Source organism: Galeopterus variegatus, unplaced genomic scaffold (assembly GCF_000696425.1).
Source record: "Galeopterus variegatus unplaced genomic scaffold, G_variegatus-3.0.2 Scaffold3761, whole genome shotgun sequence".
NCBI lineage: Eukaryota > Metazoa > Chordata > Mammalia > Dermoptera > Cynocephalidae > Galeopterus > Galeopterus variegatus.
Window position 1 is genome coordinate 80,121 of NW_007729872.1, and position 19,143 is coordinate 99,263.

The 19,143-nt window shown below is 43.3% G+C and overlaps 1 protein-coding gene across 1 annotated transcript in view; it reads left to right on the forward strand.

Moving 5' to 3' along the window:
* The window catches only part of GARNL3 (GTPase activating Rap/RanGAP domain-like 3), a 142,534-nt gene that overhangs the window by 28,274 nt on the left and 95,117 nt on the right, over positions 1-19,143 (forward strand). The window contains exon 3 of the mRNA XM_008585920.1: positions 14,480-14,554. Coding sequence (XP_008584142.1) covers positions 14,480-14,554 — 75 coding nt within the window. The remainder of the gene's footprint in view (positions 1-14,479; positions 14,555-19,143) is intronic.

Below are 19,143 nucleotides of genomic sequence, written 5' to 3' on the forward strand. Positions count from 1 at the left end.
ACTCGGCCTGCCTTCTTGGCCCCTCTTAGACCTGCTCTTCTTGATTTGTGCCTTGGCCTTATGCCTTTAATTTGCATTGGTGGACAGAGTGGAAAACAACTAGATGGATCTTGGGGTGTGCCTCTTGCAAGCGCTAATGAGGATTCTTCTCAGTCTGTCACACAGTGTCTCCTTTAAGAGGATCTGTGAGAAAAATTGTTCTCAGGACAAAAAAGTACCGCAGTTCTTCTGAGAAGCTGGTTTGTTGTTAACCTTATGAGTAATGGGAATCCTATAAATGAAAGGATTTTTCCTCTTTGCATTGGCTTCTAGGAAGCTCGGAACCCTATTTATGGCTTGCCTCTAACAGCCTTAAAGGACTTCATGATGTGCATCCTAATATTCTCTTGTTTTTAGTTTATCTACCCACATCTAATTTTCCCTTGTTCTGAGTGTGCTCTATATCTAATTTTAATCCTTTGAGTAAGATATATTTCAGTAAGAACTTAAACAAAAAAGTATTTCTGCATCCAGCCCTTAACAGCATAATCCTTCTGTTCCCCATTGATAGTGGTCTGGTTTATAGAATGGTTTTGACTCTTGTCCCCTCCCTACCCTACTTTTTGATACAGTGTGATTTCGTGACCTATTTTCCTAGGATCAACACCTGACAAGCTTTTTGGTGACCATCTTGAGCTCTGAGCTGTGTGTTAATGACACGAATAGCTGGGACACAAAACTGTACCAAATCCGCTAGCTGAACACACACTGCAGTAAGAACACCAGACAAGTCCTCCAAATCTTCCCAGACAAAAGCAACCTTGGGAAGAGCCACCTCGGTGATGTTTGGCATCAGCGTGCTCTTCAGTTTCAAAACTAGAGCTGCAAACAGCCTGTTCCCTCCCTTCTTGGGTCCTGGGTTGCTCATGCTCTTCCTGGAGGCCACACAAGTCTCCATCCCTGTGTTGCCCAGTCTTTCCTCCTCAGGGCCATTCCCTCTTGCCTCTGGGCCACTCCCTGCTTCTGCGGCCAACTTGGCTCCACTCACAATCACAGGCTCCTACACTTTCTGTTGCTGTTCTGGGGTCTTTGTTCATTGACTCCAATATTCTGCAACTAGTGGGATATGGTACCCAGCTATACTATAAAAACACTTTCGAATTTTGATCAGTATTTAACAGTTTATTTTTCCTATAACCAGAGATACAAACTGTTAACACTGGTTAATTCTTCAGCACAGGAAATCAGGAAGAACAGCTTTCTACCTTGATTGTGGTCACTTACATACTCAAGGAGGCAAAATTCTCATGTGTGTCTCTTAAACAATCTTTCTTGGTGCCGGTTTGATAATAGCCTTTGCCTTGCACATCTTACTTGTACCAGAGCATTCTCTGCCCTACACCACGTCCTGCCATGTGCCACCTCCTCAACTTTCAGATTGGTAAGGCTGGTTTAGCAGCATGTGTCATCAGTTGAACTTCATCAAAATATATGTTATCTACCTTTGTCTACTGCTCTGATGAATAGAAAGTATTTTCAATTTTTTTTTTTTTTTTTTTTGCTTTTTAAGAACCTGTGTTTTCTTCTGAATTTATGCAAGTTTTCCATCAAAATTGTGGTATTGGACAGTGTGCCATGAACATTCATAGTTTGAAAGCCATTCTTTTACTTCTTTGGTGCTGTTAAAGATGAAAAGGAATTTTATCTTTTTGCCAGCCTTTCACCACGTGGGCTCTAAACACTAAGAGCTCTTTTTTGCTCTTTCTTTTAGGTCCTCAGAAGTCTAACCCTTTTAACTATAACTGTCCCCTGGCAAGCCACTTGGGACAGACACATTTCCTTGGGGCTGCAGGATCTGAGAGCATTTAAGGTTTCATCACAGTCTCTAAGTGCCCTTAGGCTGAGACCCTTGTCTTTCAGCTTTCTCCTGTCCCGGGGCAAGTCTCTGTTTTATTAAGGCAACATCCGTTCGGTGGGAGCAGCTTCCCACCCTCTTTGTTAGAGGCGGGAACATCTGCGGGTTCTAAAATTTGCTTCCTTTTTCTCCAGTAAGTCAATTTAGGAGAAGTCATGTAAAAAAAATCCAGCTTTGCTTGACGTGACTGACTTACCAAAAAGGGTTTCATGCCCCCACTGTTACCATTGAGCCACAGGTAATATTTCCATACTGAACTATTTTACCCATCTAATTAAAGAGATTACTTTGGGTTCCTTTATGTGTAAGAAAAAGATTGTATGCTTTTTGGCCTCAGCTTTTTAATTGGTCTATTGCAGTTATCACTGTGTTGCAGTCTTTTAAAATATAATCTCAAACTGCATTTGCTTAATAGATGTGAAGACTTTTTAATTACTTTGGGAGTACATTTCAACGATTCTCTAAATTCTTCTTTTTGCTCCCTTCTTTTCCTTTTGATACTTCCCCCTCTTGCACACCACTAAAACTGTTCTTGCCAATATCCCCAAAAACCTTCTTGCTACAAATCCAGTTGGTGTTCCTCCATCTTTATCTTACATGACCACTCAGCGGCATCCGGCCCTGCTAACAATTTCTCCTTCATTGGCGTCTCTACACTCTCATGTTTTTCCTTCTGCCTCCCTGCTTCACCTTCTCAGCATTTTTTTAGGGATTCCTTCTCTTCTGCTTGGCCCTTAAAGTTTGGTGCTCCCCCGGGTTCTGCCTCACACACGGTTCTCACTCCCACACTCGCTGTGTGATCTTCCCTAACCCAAGGCTTCAGTTACTGCCTTTAAACTGGTGACTCCCAGATCCATATATTCAGTCCAGATTTCTATTCATAGACCCATTTGCCCAAATGTCCACTGGGCATCTCTGCAGGGATGGCCCATAGGCAACTGAACCTCAGCATTCCCCAAACTGAACTTCCCTGGTCCCTCTTTCCCCATGAAAACCACTGAACGAATGGCATGACCTTCTTTTCAGTTTCTGATTCCAGAAACCAGGAAATCACCTGTGGCCCATGTCCAATCTCTAACCAAATCCTGTTGGTTCTATATTCTAGATTTCATGGCCATATTGTTCTTTATTCATGTCAATGTACATGGCCAGTGTCAGACAGCCTTTTGGATACTTTATATATGTAAACTAATTTAAATTTCACAACTGCCTAATGAGGTGTAGATATTGTTAGCACCCCCATTTTATAGATGAGGTCACTGAGATTCAGAGAGGTTAATAAACTTGTCCACGGTCACACAACTGGTAAGTTGTAGGGCTGGCCCCTGTACTTTATCCAAAGTAGGTTGTACGAGCATTTACTTAAAAGTTCCATGATCTTACTGTTGTTATAGGCTGCTCCAATGCCCCTCAAACTTTAGTATGCATAAAAATCACTGAGCAATTTGTTTAAAACTCACATTCTGCTTTGGTATGTCTGGAGTCGGCTGAGTAGTGTACATCTTTTACAAGCTGCCATTTTAAAAGTGACTTTTAATTCCTTGTTTGTTTCTTATTTGGTCTCTTAAAGAAATAGGAAAAAGAGGCGACAGGGATGTTTGCTTCTATGTTCTCTTTTTGTGTGTATGACATTTGTGTCATTTCCTCTTTCCCTGAGCTTTTGGAACTTTCTCTTGCTCTCCCTGACTTCTCAAAGATTCCATTCAATAAGGAGTTCTTGATAAGATGACATCTAGTTTGTCCATATCCTCAGCCGTAATCAACCTGAGTCTGGGAGCTTTGATTTCCTTAATGCTATAAAGAGAACTTACCCTAATGTACAACTCTGGCAACGTCATCTTTATGCTTTCAAACAAACAGACAAGTTAACAACAACGACGACAACAACAACCTTCACCATCTCTCTCTTTTGCTTATTGAATAAAGCAGGTGCTCATTAGCTTGACGTGCACGGCTTTCTGCAGTCTTACTCCAACCTGTCTTCCAGCCTTAGCTCATGTGGCCCACGATCCAGCAAACAGGCCTTTACCCACCATTACCCAGGCCTCTGGGGCTTCTTTGTGCCGTTCCATCCTTCTAGAATGCCTTCTGAAATTTGCTTCTGCCAGGTCTCAGTTCTGCTTTGCAGCCTTTCTTAATTCCCAAATGAGAAAGTATCTTTCACTCTTTGGAACCCTACAGTCCTTTGCATTTCTCTATGGTACCTGTCATATTTTACATTGTATTTATTTGTAGATGTTTCTCACCATTCCTAGTGGGCAGAGATCATGGTTCTTTTTTTGTTGTTGTTTTATCCCCAACAGCACTTAGCTCACTGCCAGATGTCTACTTATTAGCTAGAAGATCAGATTTTCTAAAAATCCAGTGTCTGATAAATACTTTTCTCTTCTTAAATTTTTTGTATTCCCAGCCTTTGTTTGTGTATATGTCCATGTGCATGCTGATATGCTTTTTAATATACTTTTATGATTATGAGAGGAATACATGCTTATTATAGAAAATTTGAAATATATTGAAAAACAGAGAGGAAAAGTTAAATTCATTTGTAATCCTACCACCTATAGATAATCACTATTTTGATTTAATATATGTCCCTTTGGTAATTAAATTTATATATAAAATGAGTTTCTATATTTTATTGTGCTTCTTAAAAGCAAAGTGTAATCGCTTGAGGGCGTAGGTACTCTTCCACAAACAACTTTGTCTCCTCCTATCCACCTCTCTTATTTCTTCTTTATGTCTAATTGCATTGGCCTTGACCTCCAGAACAATAGTAAATAGCAGTGGTTGCAGGCATCCTTGTCCCAGAGTTTCAGGTAGGTTTTTAAGGTAGTACACGAGGGTATCTTTTCTTATTCATTGCATAACTGAGGACGTCCCTGAGTTATAGCTTCCACAAGAACAACTTGGCTGGTTTTGAAATTTATGACTCATCACCTTCTTCTCTTAAAATTTCGCAAATTTGGATCTGTCGTATTAGTTTCCTAGGCCCACTGTTGCAGTTTACCACACACTGGGTGGCTGAGTGGCTTAAAACAACAGAAATTTATCTTCTCACGGTTCTGGAGGCTAGAAGTCCGGAATCGAGGTGAGGCAGGGTCGTGCTCCTCTGAGGGGTCTAGGGAAGAGTCCTTCCTTGCCTCTCCCAGCTTCTGGGGTGCTGGCCATCCTGGACAACCTTTGTTGTAGCTGCATCACTCCAGTCCCTGCCTCCGTTATCACATGGGCTTCGTCCCTGGGTCTCTGTATCTGAATAGCCCTCTTTTTCTCTTCTAAAGACACCAGTTGTTGATTTAGGGCCCAACTGAATCCAGTAGGACCCTGTCTTAACAAATTACTTCTGCAATGACCTCATTTACAAATAAGGTCATATTCTGAGGTTCCAGGTGGACCTGATTTTGGGGGGACACTGTTCAACCCAATTTTCCATGGTTGTCTTCTGTGCTTTTGTGTTCTGAAGAGAAGTCTGAGGCAGGGAACCTTTCTTGGTAACCTTTCTTGCCTAGGTTTTTCTTAGATATTTTTTTCTTTTATCTTTTATTTTTAAAATGTTTCCCATAACTTCTCTGCACATTTCTCTTTTGATTAATTTTGCCTAAAACATTATGCCACTGTGATTCTTAGAGCCAGGTCTTTAGTCGGGATGAATATTTTCTGCTGTTATCTTTGATTATGCTCATTTCTCTCCCCACCCCCTTGAAACAGTAGACTTTTTTCTTCGTCCTCCATGACTATCTTCTCTTTCTCCTTTTTTTCATTTTATTTTGTTCTTTTTCATTCTATGTGCAGCATCTAAAATGATATTACTGTTTCCATTTTCTAAAATTAGCATTTTGTTTTTCTTCTCCAGTGAGGATTTTAATCCTACATTTGCATTTTTTTTTGGTCCTTTTCACCCACCTGCACAAGCGTTATACACTATTGCAAAGAGATCATGTCTTCTGTCTCCCTGAGGTCAGCAACTGCTTTTCTAAAATTTTATTTCGGCTCATAGTAAAGAACAGCTAGACGTATGCTCGCATTTTTAGCTCACAGGATCACGTGTAGCATCTTTCCATAGCTCCCACATTGTTGTTGTTATTTTCCCTTTTTACAAAATCTTCAAACAAAAACAAAAAGCTGTTCAGAACCTTGTGTTTTTGTAACATTCGGAGTGTAGAACTGGCCCTCGGCGACCGTTGTCCTTTTGGGACTGTAGCTTCTGTGAGCTGAACAGCTGGATGGCTGATGACTATACACAGCTCCCCGATCAATTTCCAGTGTCTAGTTGGTGTTCGTCTTGCACAGCTCTGCTGGAGTGAAATGGGATGTTCTCCCTGTGCTTGGCTTTTTGCTGCTCTGAATCAGTGGCTCCAGAATTTACGTGTAACAGGGGCTTAGGGGCTACCAGTAGCAGCCTAGTTGGAGGAGGAATAGTGAAGTAATGTTTGCTTAGCTCCTTACATAAGCTTGAGAAAATGCCAGCTGTCTAGATGAAAGAACAGGATGAAGGGTATGAAGAGGTTGAATCCCGTCCCTGTCCCCCAGCCTTAGCCACCCTTTGGTGCAGCCAGCTGCTTGGTGTGTTGGCAAAACCGTATTCCCCAGGATACTCTGCCGCAGGGACTCTTCCTGTCTCTCTCCCTACCTGTGGCACTTTGCTTATGAAGACTTAAGATGGAATCTGTCTCCCTCTCCACTTGTTGCCCCATGTTTCCTTGGGGTGAAAAAGAGATGCTGGTATGGGCGGGGCGACCTGGAAATGCAGCGCCCATGCAGTCAAAGAATGTTCCCAATGTTTTATTGTTCTTCTTCACATAGACCCGGTGTCTCAGCCAAAATGAGATAGTGGAGGGAAGAATAAAGTTTCTTCCAACTTTCTGAAATTACCAAAGATTTGCTCTGTTCCAGGCAACAAAGCCAGTCACCAAATTGTGTTTCTCAGCTCCTCTCCAGTGGCCATATAGTAAACAGAAAATGTCCTGATATTTTGGCCATAAGATTGACAATCAGTCTTTCTTCAGACTCATGAATTGTCATCTTTCGTGGTGAATCTTCGCAGGTATTTTACCAGTAAGCTGAGTATCAGGGACTAGACAGATACTATTTGAATTAGGAAATTTAATTTACTTCATTTAAATAGTCAGATACTATTTTAATTAAGAAACCAAGACAGATGTATTTTGAGATGGAGAGTTAGATGACAGGACTCCTCCTGCCTTGCCTTACATTTCTCTGTAAAATAGGGTAGAAAGGCCATCTATTAGGAGAAAGGGTGTTTCTCGAGTGGTGACTTGTGACTGACAGGGTGGGAGATGTAATGGGAAGTGGAAAAGGACGGATCAAAGGACTGGGCGTGGTAGTGAAGATCTAGCCTTAGTCGAGTGGCATGAGTTTGTTGAGGGCCTCATCATACGGAAACTCGTCCATATGAGCAGAGAAGAGGAAGAGTGAGAGTTCATTTGGTGGGGGGACTGGGTGCTGGGTCTTTGCTAGGTGGGCATGGTTAAGTGCAGAATTGACTTGATTAACCACAGAGCTCCAGCTGACACAGGTACCGAAAAGAGCCAGAGTGGGTCATAAGGTAGATATTTGGTGGCAAAGTTGTGCCAGTGTAGATAAAAGGATGTTGGAGTCTTAGGAATGGATGGCAGAGTCGTGGAGTCAACTGAGGTCATTAGATTTGGGAAGGCAGAAGGATGTGAACTTAAGCCATCAGATAAATCATAGTGATAGATGTTGAGTTTGCTGAGGATGGTGGTGAGGGATGAGGATGATAAAAGTCTGAGCCCAGATCCAAGGCTTTGGTGGTTCTTCTTCAGCCAACATTTATCCTCCTGGCTGGAGAATTTTCCAACCAACCAACCTGGCTATTCTTACATGTGCCATGGTGCTCAGTGCTCCAGCAGCCCAACCTCCCAAGTTCTCCCTATCTCCTGGCAGAACGAGGATCAAGGTGAAGAGTGGGAGGAAGAGAGCACCTCTTTTGGTCCCCACACCTGGCTCCCTTGCCTCTCGCTGCAGGCAGTGGAAGTGAACTGAGAGAGACAGGACCTAGGAGCAGCACTCACCAGTGGGGGGATTGCTCGTTCTACCCATAGGAGCAGCACTCACCAGTGGGGGGATTGCTCATTCTACCCATATTTGTGCCTTTCCCCTCCCCTTATTTTTTTTAACTGAAGCATAATTGTTTATGCATATTTTGGGGGTACAGTGTTGACTACCATTATTCGTGTACAATATGTGATGATCAAATCAATATTATTAGCATATTCATCATTACAAATTGTAATTATTCTTTGTGCCCCTTACCCAATTTCACCCTAACCCCCCTCTCCCTCCCCATTTCCCACCTCTCATATCTCATATCCAGTAACCGTAGATTTGTTCTCTCCTTCTGAAAGCTCAATGTATTATTAGGGTCTCCTTCCTTCCTCCCTCCCTCCCTCCCTTCCTCCCTCCCTCCCTCCCTTCCTTCCTTCCTTCCCTTCCTTCCTTCCTTCCTTTCTCTTTCTTTCTCTTTTTCTCTTTCCTTCTTTCTTACCACCCACTTATGAGTGAGAACATGTGATATTTCTCTTTCACATCTGACGTATTTCACTTAACATAATTTTCTCCAAGTTCATCCATGCTGCTGCGAATAGCAGAATTCCATTCTTTTTTATGGCTGAGTAGTATTCCATTGTGTATATATACCACATTTTCTTTATCCAGTTGTCAGGATAGGACAATTAGTTTGGTTCCATATTTTGACTATTGTAAATAGAGCTGCGATGAACATGGGGGTGCAGGTATCCCTTTGATGTGATGACTTCCATTCCTTTGGGTATACACCCAGAAGTGGGATTGCTCAATTGTATGGCAGGTCTATCAGTAGTTGTTTGAGAAACCTCCGTACTGTTTTCCATAATGGCTGTACTATTTTACATTCCCACCAACAGTGTAGGAGGGTTCCCCTTTCTCCACATCCTTGCCAGCATTTGTTGTTCTCAGTCTTTTTGATAATGGCCGGTCTGACTGGGGTGAGATGATCTCTCAGTATAGTTTTGATTTGCATTTCCCTAATAATTAGTGATGTTGAGCATTTTTTCACGTACCTGTTGGCCATTTGTATATCTTCCTTTGAAAAATGTCTATTCAGTTCCTTTGCCCATTTTTTAATTGGATTATTTGGGTTTTTACTGTAAAGTTTGAGTCCCTTATATATTCTGGATATTAATCCCTTGTCAGATGTATAGTTTGCAGATAATTTCTCCCACTCTGTAGGTTGTCTTTCCACTCTGTTGTTTCCTTTGCTGTGCAGAACCTTTTTAGTTTGATATAATCATATTTGTTTATTTTCTCTTTTGTTGCTTGTGCTTTTGGGGTCTTATTCATAAAGTCTTTGCCCAATCATGCTTCCTGAAGTGTTTCCCCTATGTTTTCTTTTAGTGGTTTTATGGTTTCAGGTCTTATGCTTAAGTCTTTAATCCATTTTGAGCTGATTTTGGTCTATGATGAGAGGTGCAGGTCTAGTTTCATTCTTCTGCATGTGGATGTCCAGTTTTCCCAGCACCATTTATTGAAGACGCAGTCTTTTCTCCGACGTATGTTCTTGTTGCCTTTGTCCAAGATCTGTTGGCTGTAAGTATGTGGGCTGATTTTGGGATTCTCTGTTCCATTGATCTGAGTGTCTGTTTTTATGCCAGTACCATGCTGTTTTGGTAGTTACTGTAGTTCTGTAGCATAATTTGAAGCAGGTAGTGTTATGCCTCTGGCTTTTTTTTTTTTTTTTTTTTTTTTTTTTTCAGGATTGCTTCAGCTACTCGTGGTCTTTTCTTGTTCTATATGAATGTTAGGATTGTTTCTTCTATTTCTGTGAAGAATGTCATTGGTATTTTGATGGGGATTGCATTGAATCTGTAGATAGCTTTGTCTTCCTCCTCTTTCTGATGAAAACATTTAAAATTTCTTCTCTTCTGAACAGTACTTTCTAAGTCAGGGTTGTGTATGTGTGTGTGATTTGCATATATAGGGTCAGATGGGTCTGCTTTCTTGACCAGTATTTGTAGTTTTAAAAAACCTGCTTATGTTGGAAATCAATTTCTTAAAGTTCCTGTACATCTTCCAGAATAAACTGCATTACAGCAATGCAACCTTCCCCAGCTCCCCCAGGCAGAGTTGGTCTCTCCAGCCTCTGACTTTCCCAGCATCCTATTCTTGCTTCTGCTGTTATAGCATTTAACCAGGTTATGTTGTGATTCATTTGTTTATATGTATGTGTCTCTCTCTCCCACCAGCATTTATGGTCCTCTAGGGCAGGGATCATGTTGCATTTATAAATCCATCAGTTAGTACAGGCCCTGAAAAATACATTCACAGTAGTGTTTGCTAAATGGGCGAATGTTAGATCTTCCCAGAGTTTAAATGCCACATTAAAGTTGTTTAATCATACTAATCAGAGCATTTTCTATTACCCATTATCATATAATAATAATAGTATGCATTATAGTGTTATCACGTTTATTGAGCATTTATTATGTCCAGCGACTGTTCTAGGCTCATTACATGTTTAACATTATTGAATCCTAGAATGGACTTGCTAGAGGGGGTAGCTGGTCTAGGGGATGACTTGGTTGTTCCTGAGTTCTCTGCCCAAAGACTACTTTCATAACACCCAGTCCATTCTTTACCCTTTCTCCCGATGTGTTCTCTATGTTTTTGATAATCATTTTCCTCTACTTATCTCAAACTGATATTCCAATTTATCTCGTGGTCATTTTCTTCTCAGTATCTAGTTTCTGTTTCACTGTGGTCACTGCATTTCAAAATTCAGAAGTTATGCTTTTCATCTAAAATCTGATCACAGATTGTTCCATTCTCATAGATCCAGAATTCTCCCAAATTATTACCACAATTAGAGATTTTCTAAAATTCCCTTGTGCTTTTCATAGTAATCTGTTTTATGGAATATTTTCCCTGATACTTCAGGTCAGTTTCCACATTTTAAATTATGAACTCGTCATAGAATCACTGGTTTTTCTCTTTATTCTTCCTTATGGAGCATGGTAGTTGGCTTATAATGTCGCAATACGATGAAAAACAACAATTTTATTTCTCTTAAACATCCAGCCAGGTATTCTAAGTGGGTGGTGACTCTGCCCCAGACATTCAGGCTCAAGTGAATCCACTGTCTCCAGTATGAACTTGCAGGGTCTCTATGGTCATTGGGGTTCAAGCCAGTGGAGAAAGATCACATGGGAGAGGCACCTCCCCTCTCCTACAGGGCCTGGTCCGTAAGTGCCACCCTGGACTTTGGCCCACCTTCAAGTGGAGAGAATTAAGTCAAATGGCCACTGTGAAGGAAACAGGGTCTAGCCTTGTGTCCAGCTACAATTTTGTTACTGTGGAAGATGGCAATAATGGATTTCGGTGGTAGCCAGAACTCTGTAGGATGAACTGGGGGAGAGGCCTTCTAGGTTGTGCACCATTAGATGGTTAGATGGGTTCTGATAGATATTGTGTCATTCCTGAGTCAAGTCTCCATCCAACAAAGGGAAGAGTGCAGGTTTCTATAGTTGTAATTGGCCTGATCAGAGGTTTGTGAAGAGTAATAGAAAGAAAACTGATAGAGACAGCTGCCTGGCAGTCAGCTTCTCTACTGTGTTAAAAGGGTTTTTTATGCAGTGTTCATTTTTTTCATCCCTTAGATCACTGGGGCACTGTCCCCTTTCATATCACCTGGTGCACCAGTCTTCATCAGGCACCAGCCACCAGGGCCCCCTGCTTTATTCAGCAAGCTGCCTGAGCCAGCTGCGGGGTGGGAGAAGCAGGGGGTACTGGGGCTGCCGTCCTGCATGTCTGCTTGAGTGTGACCGGTGGGATCTCTTGCCCACCAACTGCCCTGCCACCCACCCTCACTAGGAAGGCCCTGCCGGCATGAGCTCGGTAGTGTTAGTTTGAACCTACAGTGTTTCATTAAGTTACTTGTCAGGCTGACTTTCCCCTGCACATGGTGATCCAGGCTATTTGCCCTATCCTTCTCTTGGGTCTTTTCTTCATGATGGACCTGGTAGAATTTCTTTGGCATGTCTCGCATGAGTAATGAACCTTCTCTGGTTTCCAGGGCTGGCATAGAGCTTACCCCAATTTTTATATTCCTTTGGTCATTTCAGTAGGAATTTGGCATTCATGTATTCACATATTTCTTGTTTATAAATGTTTAATGAATACCCATATTGTGTCAGGTGGAGTGCTGGCTCTGGGGTGCAGTGGGGAGAACAAACAAATGTAGTTGCTATCTTCAGGGAGCTTGTTGGGGAGCAGGAGTGTCTGAGGAGAGAGAGGCATAAGTCCAGTAATCACACAAGGAATTGGAATCTCAACTCTGCAGAGTCCTCTGAGAGTTCACGGGGGGTCATTTTCCCAGGCAGTGAGGTCAGGGAAGGCATCCTTGAGCAGGGGGGACTGTGGCAGAACTGAAGGTCGAGCCAGGTCTCATTACGGGAAGGTGACAAGGAAGGGCCTTGAAGATGGGAAGTACCATGACGTGCATGGCCTCTGGGGGGGAAGAAGTGAGGGTGCTGGGATGGAGGGGGGATTGGGGACACAACAGATTTGCAGTTTGCTAAAATCAGTTGGGCTGAGGGTGAGAAGCTGGTTGGAGAGGAGCAATGGTAGGTGGGTGTCTACATTGGTTAGGAGGTGGTTATGGTCATCCAAGTGACAGATGACAGTGACTTGGATGAAGATGGGGGTGGGGGATATGGTAAAGGTGACAGAGTTAAACACGTTAGCCTGAGGTCTGTCTCTCTGGATCTCATGATCATGAGTTCAGAGGGAGCTAAATTCCTTCTAAGCATCAAATCATTAAATGTGTAAATGTCCCTTCTTCATCTCGAACCTTTTACACAAGACAAGCAATATGCTTCTTGTTCTAATCTTGACAAAGGAAAAGGGCACCATTGCCTATGCCTGGTGGTATCTGGAATACAGTGGTAGACGTTTAACTTATATTTGTTATGTGAGTGAATGAGTGAATCAGTGAATGACTATCAGCTTTTCTCCCAAGCTTTTGAGTCCTAGCTGAGACTAACTATAGTCAGGACTGTATCTACCAACCTGTAATTCAGGGGTAACAAGTAAGGGGTATGTGTGCCCCTCCTCTCTTTATATACCTACGTCAGATATTAACTGACTGTAGTGCTCTTTTCTTGTTAAATCCAGATGTGATCTCAAAATGCTTCTCCCAAAGCCCTTGAGGCAGCCTATACCAGTAACACTCAACTTGAAACCTATTTGCTGTTCCCTTTATTTTAACAGACCATGAGTAGAAACCCACAAGCAAAGAAGACATTGACACTTGAACCCTCTGTACTTCCCCTGTGAAAATGGCAGCGATCCTAGGAGACCTAAATCTATCTTGCTCTTCTACTTTAAAATTGGCCTCTGTAAATTTAGAGAACAGTCCACAAGATTACTCTCACTTCTGACACCAACACAGAGTTTAGGGGGCCCCAAACCACCCTCAGTTTCTACTATCTGCTATAAGGACTCGTAGAACTCACTGTAAGCTGTGAAGCTCACTTCTGGTTTATTACAGTAAAAGAATACAGATTAAAATCAGCCAGGGGAACAGACACATGGGACAGAGTCCAGGAGAGTCCCCAGTGCAGAGCTTCCAGTTGTGCTCTCTCAAGTGGAGTCATGGACAGCATTAACTCCTCCTGGCAACAGTGTGTGACAGTGGACACTATGAAAATATGAGACCATCTTTCCTAAGAAATTGTGTTTCTGTTTTGCTGGGTGGGCCTTGAGTTTGACTGGTGAGTGGTGTCCCTCTGGGTGGGTGCATTCTAATGAGCCTGGGATAGGGAAATTTTTGGTAGGTCTTTGCTGCAAATTGTATGTCTATTTAAAAAGTTAGAAAATGACATGTCATTTTCCCAAGTTGTCACTGAGAAATCTAGAAGGAGAAAAATTAAATCTTGAGTCAGTAATTCTAGGACTGACATGCTAAGCCCCGATCTCCTTTTTGCTCACCTCTTTCTAGCATTGAGCCCCCTGGAGACTGTCTATTTGCAAGTATCACCTTGCCAGAGCTAAAACACAGTCTCCCTGCCTGGGAAGAGACTGACCTTTTGGAAACTGTTTAAAACTGACTGAAGCATAAGAGCTTTCTCTGATGTTAGTAGAGCAGCCTTGAGTCCATGCCAGCCACTAATTGTTCTTTAGGCTCTCCTGTGAAGGCGGCCGAACTGGAGACTTGGCTTTCAATTTCGCCATCTGTGAGCTGCCACTTGTCCACATGTGATGTGTGTTAAGACGGTTTTTCCCGGGAGCATCGCTTTGACATTTTTCAGTTTTGGAATATGTTCACATTTTGATTTGATGCTCTTGCTTTCCACTCTTGTGGGTTAGATGTTCCTTATTCTGGCTTCTAAAACTGGGAACCACCTATATGAGGACTCAGCTGATGGTGCTTAAAAGAGACCGTTAGCCTCTGGCCTGGGCCCTCCAGCTGCTGTTGTTAGGTTTGACTTACTTATGGGATAGGTGCAGACAGACAGCAGCGGCACTGCTAATGGCGACCTAGCAACCTAATTGAACACTCTTTTGTTCCCCTAGCTTATTTCCAGTGATGCTGATGGAGCCATCCAAAGGGCTGGAAGATTCAGAGTGGAAAATGGCTCTTCAGATGAGGTAAGGAAGCCTCCCGGTCCTGTATTGTCACCAAGCACATGATTGTAGCACCTGTGATATAGCAGTGAACAGTTTGTGGTCCTTGTTACCACAGAAGACGTGCCTAACTGGAGCTCTGGAAGGGGTAAATAGAGCTTTTCAAAGCTTTGCTTGAAGGAGATGTGAAGGGAAAATGCCATTATTCTGGCATGGAAGCTGCTGTTAATTGGGTGACACATACCCTTTAAAAGATCTGTAACAAAACTCGGTAGGCACACGAAGGTGTTCTGCCAGCAGTGGGGCCAAGGAACATTCACAGCTCCCTTTGTGAATGGCCCCCAGAATCCCAGCTCTTCCCCCTTGCCAGGCTGGTCAGCTTTCCACAGCCACATGAGCAGTGCCAGGGTCCAGGAGGGAGATGCAAAAAATTACTGCAATTACAAAATGCCATCTTTATTCAGAGAAGACCCCAGGAAGGGAGCCCAGTACTATGTGCCACTCCGTGGGGCCAAGCCCTCTTTCTGGGCTCACTGGTCCTCCTTGCTGCCAGCCTCAGGGACTCACCTTGCTTTTAGTTCTTTAAAACTGCCACTGCCCGCTCTATCTCTTGGTGTCTACCTCTACCCCCGGAACTGCAGAGTACAGTGCGAGCTCCCCAGTGTTTTTCTTCTTTGCTGCCTCTGTGTGAGGTAGCTCACTATAGTGCTTCAGCACCCCCAGCTTTGGAGTCAGATAAGCCTGGGTTCAAGTTCCAGCTCCCCTGCCTGCTAGTTGTATGACCCTGGTGGGCAAGTAACCCAGCCTTTTCTGGATCTCAGTCTTTTCATCTGCAAATTAGGGACTGTCTTAGGATAATTGAGATAATTCAGTGAACACAGCTTGTAAAGCTCTTCGTACTATGCCTGGCATGTAGTCAGCATTCAATGAGTGCTAGCTATAATAGTAATAATGATGGCTGTTGATACCGTAACTACTGCCATATTACCAGCGTGGTGCACCTGACCACCTCCTAGAGCAAATTCTTGGTGAGGGCTGTGGATTTAACATGAAAGACCACAGCATTTGGGAAGTTGTTGCTCATTTTCACCTTTTGCCTTAGTTTGGCATACCCATCCACCCGGACATGGTACCCTTGCCATTGCTGCGTGAGACAAAGGGACACTGTCCTGTCTTGGGCTGAATAGGTGCCACATACTTCTTGCCAGAATTATGTCAGCTTAGCCCACACAGAAGAAGGAAACCCCAGGGAATTTTGCTTCTGAAGCTTGGAAACCACCCTCCCCAAATGGCCTGGCTCCTGGGACAAGACAGGCTTATCACCACAAACTCGGGCAGCCCAGGATATCCCAGGAGCTAATCCAGGAGCAGAGGCCTACAGTCCTTGTTTTCCAGTGCTCAGAAAGCTCACAGCCACCGTGCTGAGTTTCTGCTTTGAGAATCTAAGTTCCAAAGACCACAGGGGCTGCTGTGCTTGAAGACATCCTTTTGCTACCAAGATTTTGCAGAACTTCAGCGTAGCCCAAAATAAGCAAACTGCACTGGACTTTCCCTATCCCACGTGAGCACAGCTCTGGCCCCTGCCAGGACCATGTCTGGAGGAGATCCACTCCTCCCAGGAAAGATGTAAATGGAGCCTTCCTGTGGTCCCGAGATCACCATACACTGTGGTCAGCAAACCCTGCTCATCCTGGCTGTGTTACCTAGCCCTGCTATACTCCAGAGGACAGGATCTAGGACCCACTCAGGGACTGGAAATCACCTGTGGCAGGTCATGGTCAGGAGAGGCTCTAGAGTCAGACTGCCTAGCTTCCAACCATAACTCCACAACTCACCAGCAGGGTGGCCTTGGCAGTTCACTTGACATCTTGGAACCATTTGGTGGAGTGATTGATTTCACAAATCACTACGGTCTATTGTATTCAAAACACATTCCTGTCTCAGATTGTATCTCTGCAAATATGATATCAGCGATCAAATACTGTTTTGGATTTTGTTTCCACCAAAGCTACTGAGCATGAGTGCTTGACTGGAGCACCTTGGCTGTGTTTCATATTGATGGTTTTCATTTAAAAGCTTCTGGCCAGTGTTATTGTCCAGCCTGATAAAAGACTTTAGAGGTACCTGACACCCAGAGGAAAAACACTGGCTTGCTCTGAGTTAGTTAAAGCAGTGAGTGCAGTAGAAGACTGAACATAGCTTCTTAAAATTTTTTAAACACACTAACAAGCAAATTGCAAAGCAGTTTCGTTGTTGGATTGTTTGTCCTTTTATTATTGAATTGCAAGGGTTCTTTATGTAGTCTGGATACTAGATCCTAATCAGGTATATGATTTGCAAAAATGTTCTCCCATCCTGTGGATTGTCTTTTCACTTTCTGGATTGTGTCCTTTGAAGCAAAAACATTTTTAAATTTGATGATGCCTACTTCGTCTATTTTTTCTGTTGTTGTTTGTGCTTTTGTGTCATGTCTAAGAAACCATTGCCTCATCCAAGGTTGCTTGGTCACTTTTTATGGTTTAGTGTTCCCTTGAGATAATGTCAAATTTGTCTTTTATTTCTTTAAACGTAGTCAGTGTAATGGTTTTATCATCTGTGACTGATAATTCCAATATGTGAAGTTTTTTGTGGCCCTCTGTCTGTTGTTTAATTTCATCTTCTGGCATATGCTCGTGTGTAATGTGTTTCTTTGTGTGCTTGACTGCCTTATCGTATGCTGTTTGTTCTTGAAAACAAATTTTTAGGAATAATATGAAGCCTAGGATGAGTTGCCTTTTGGTAGGGAGGATTATGTTTGCTTTTACCAGACACCTCTAAGCTAAATTCCTAGCTTGAGAACTTTTAAACCACCCAGGTGATGCAGACTGGAGCTGCAGCTGTATGTGAAGGCTGGCAATGGTCACCGCACCGCCAAGACACTCCTGCTCAGCACCATGGCACCCTTCTTTGTGGTCTTTGGTGGTGGAGGTGGTTTCTACTGGCTCGCTCCTCCCTTGAGTGTGTAGCCCTTTGGGATCCCAGCTTAATGTGGGGTAGGTCTCCTGTTAGACTGGCCTACTTCAGCGGGCCTTGGGATTTGATTCTTTGCCCTCTTGTCACATGATGTCACCAAAACACAAGCTCAGTTTCGCCAGGAGTGACAAATGTCCTCAAGCCAAAAAGGGCTTCCGTGCTACACTTACCTCTCTGGCTTCCCACTTGTCTATCAAATTTGGCTGGTAATTCATACTATCTGGTAAGCACTCCAGTGCTCTTAAGAGGATGATTTTCATATTTTTCTAGTGCTTCTACTTATTTCAGTGGGAGGGTTGAGCTGAATAACCTAGCCTGCCATTACCAAAAACATAAGACTTATCCGGAATGCTTTTCATATCATATGACAAATCATTCATTTAACCCGCATTCATAGGATTATTTCTCGGTGCCAGCCAGGCTGAGCACTGGATCCAGGGGTGAATGAGACTGCCGAAGTATCTATGCTCATGGTCTTACAGACTGGCAGGGGAAGCAGCCAATAAACAACACGAATACATAGAATGACTGCAAATTTTGGTAACTACTATGAAGAAAACAAACTGGGGACCATGGAGCAAAGTAAAAGGAAGAGTCCTGCTTTAGATGGGGTGGTTGGACAAGGCCTTACCAGGGACATCACCATGAGGCTGAGGCCTCTGAGCAGTGCTTCTCAAACAGTCTGTGGTGAAGGACCCACTTTTTCTTTTCCACTCTGTCGCAGAACTATATGTGGCCATACTCCGCATGACTGGCATGTAGCACCTACCTTATGCAATTAACCATGGAATTCCATACACCTAGATTGGTCGGGACTCAGTTTAATGAGACAAATCCACTGAACATAAACCTAGATGCCACAGTAATGTCAAATTGCTATAAAAGTTTCTAAATACCTGCTGTCCGTTTCCGTACATTTCGTCATGTGCTGACAAACAGTTTGCTGATCAGCACCTGTCCGTGGGCCATACCCTGCTGCCTTACAGTTCATCTAGGCCAGTCCCCTAACCAGTGCGTGAGACCCTGCAGTGACATCACCAGCAGCCAGTTGCTCGGCCCCTGCTTGAATATATCTCCAGTGATAGGAACCTTGCTACCCCCTTGATAGGTTTTTTCCTCCTGAAACCAACCAATTCTGATACTGACTGAGTGTCTTACAATTAATTCAGTTTAATCCTGAGACCAACTACCTGGAGTTAGCATCAGATTCCATAGGTTTGAAGGCTCAGTCCCACAAGACTGATGTCACTTTGGAAGCCAGTCACAAGTATTGGATCCCCAGGTTACCCAAACTTCTCTCTGACTTGGCTACAAAGTCAGGGGTTCCCACAACCCCCCTCCTCAGGTTCCATAATTCACTAAAATGATTTACAGATCTCAGGAAAACACTTATTATTACTGATTTAGTATAAAGGATATGACTTTGGTTGTTCCTAAGAGACGCATAGGGCAGGGTAGGGGGTGGCAGGTGCAGAGCTTCCATGCCTTCTCCATTGTGCCACCCTCCCAGCTCCTCAACATGTTCACCACCTGGAAGCTCCCTGAACCCCACAATTTGGGGGCTATTATGGAGGTTTCATCACTTAGACATGATTGATTAA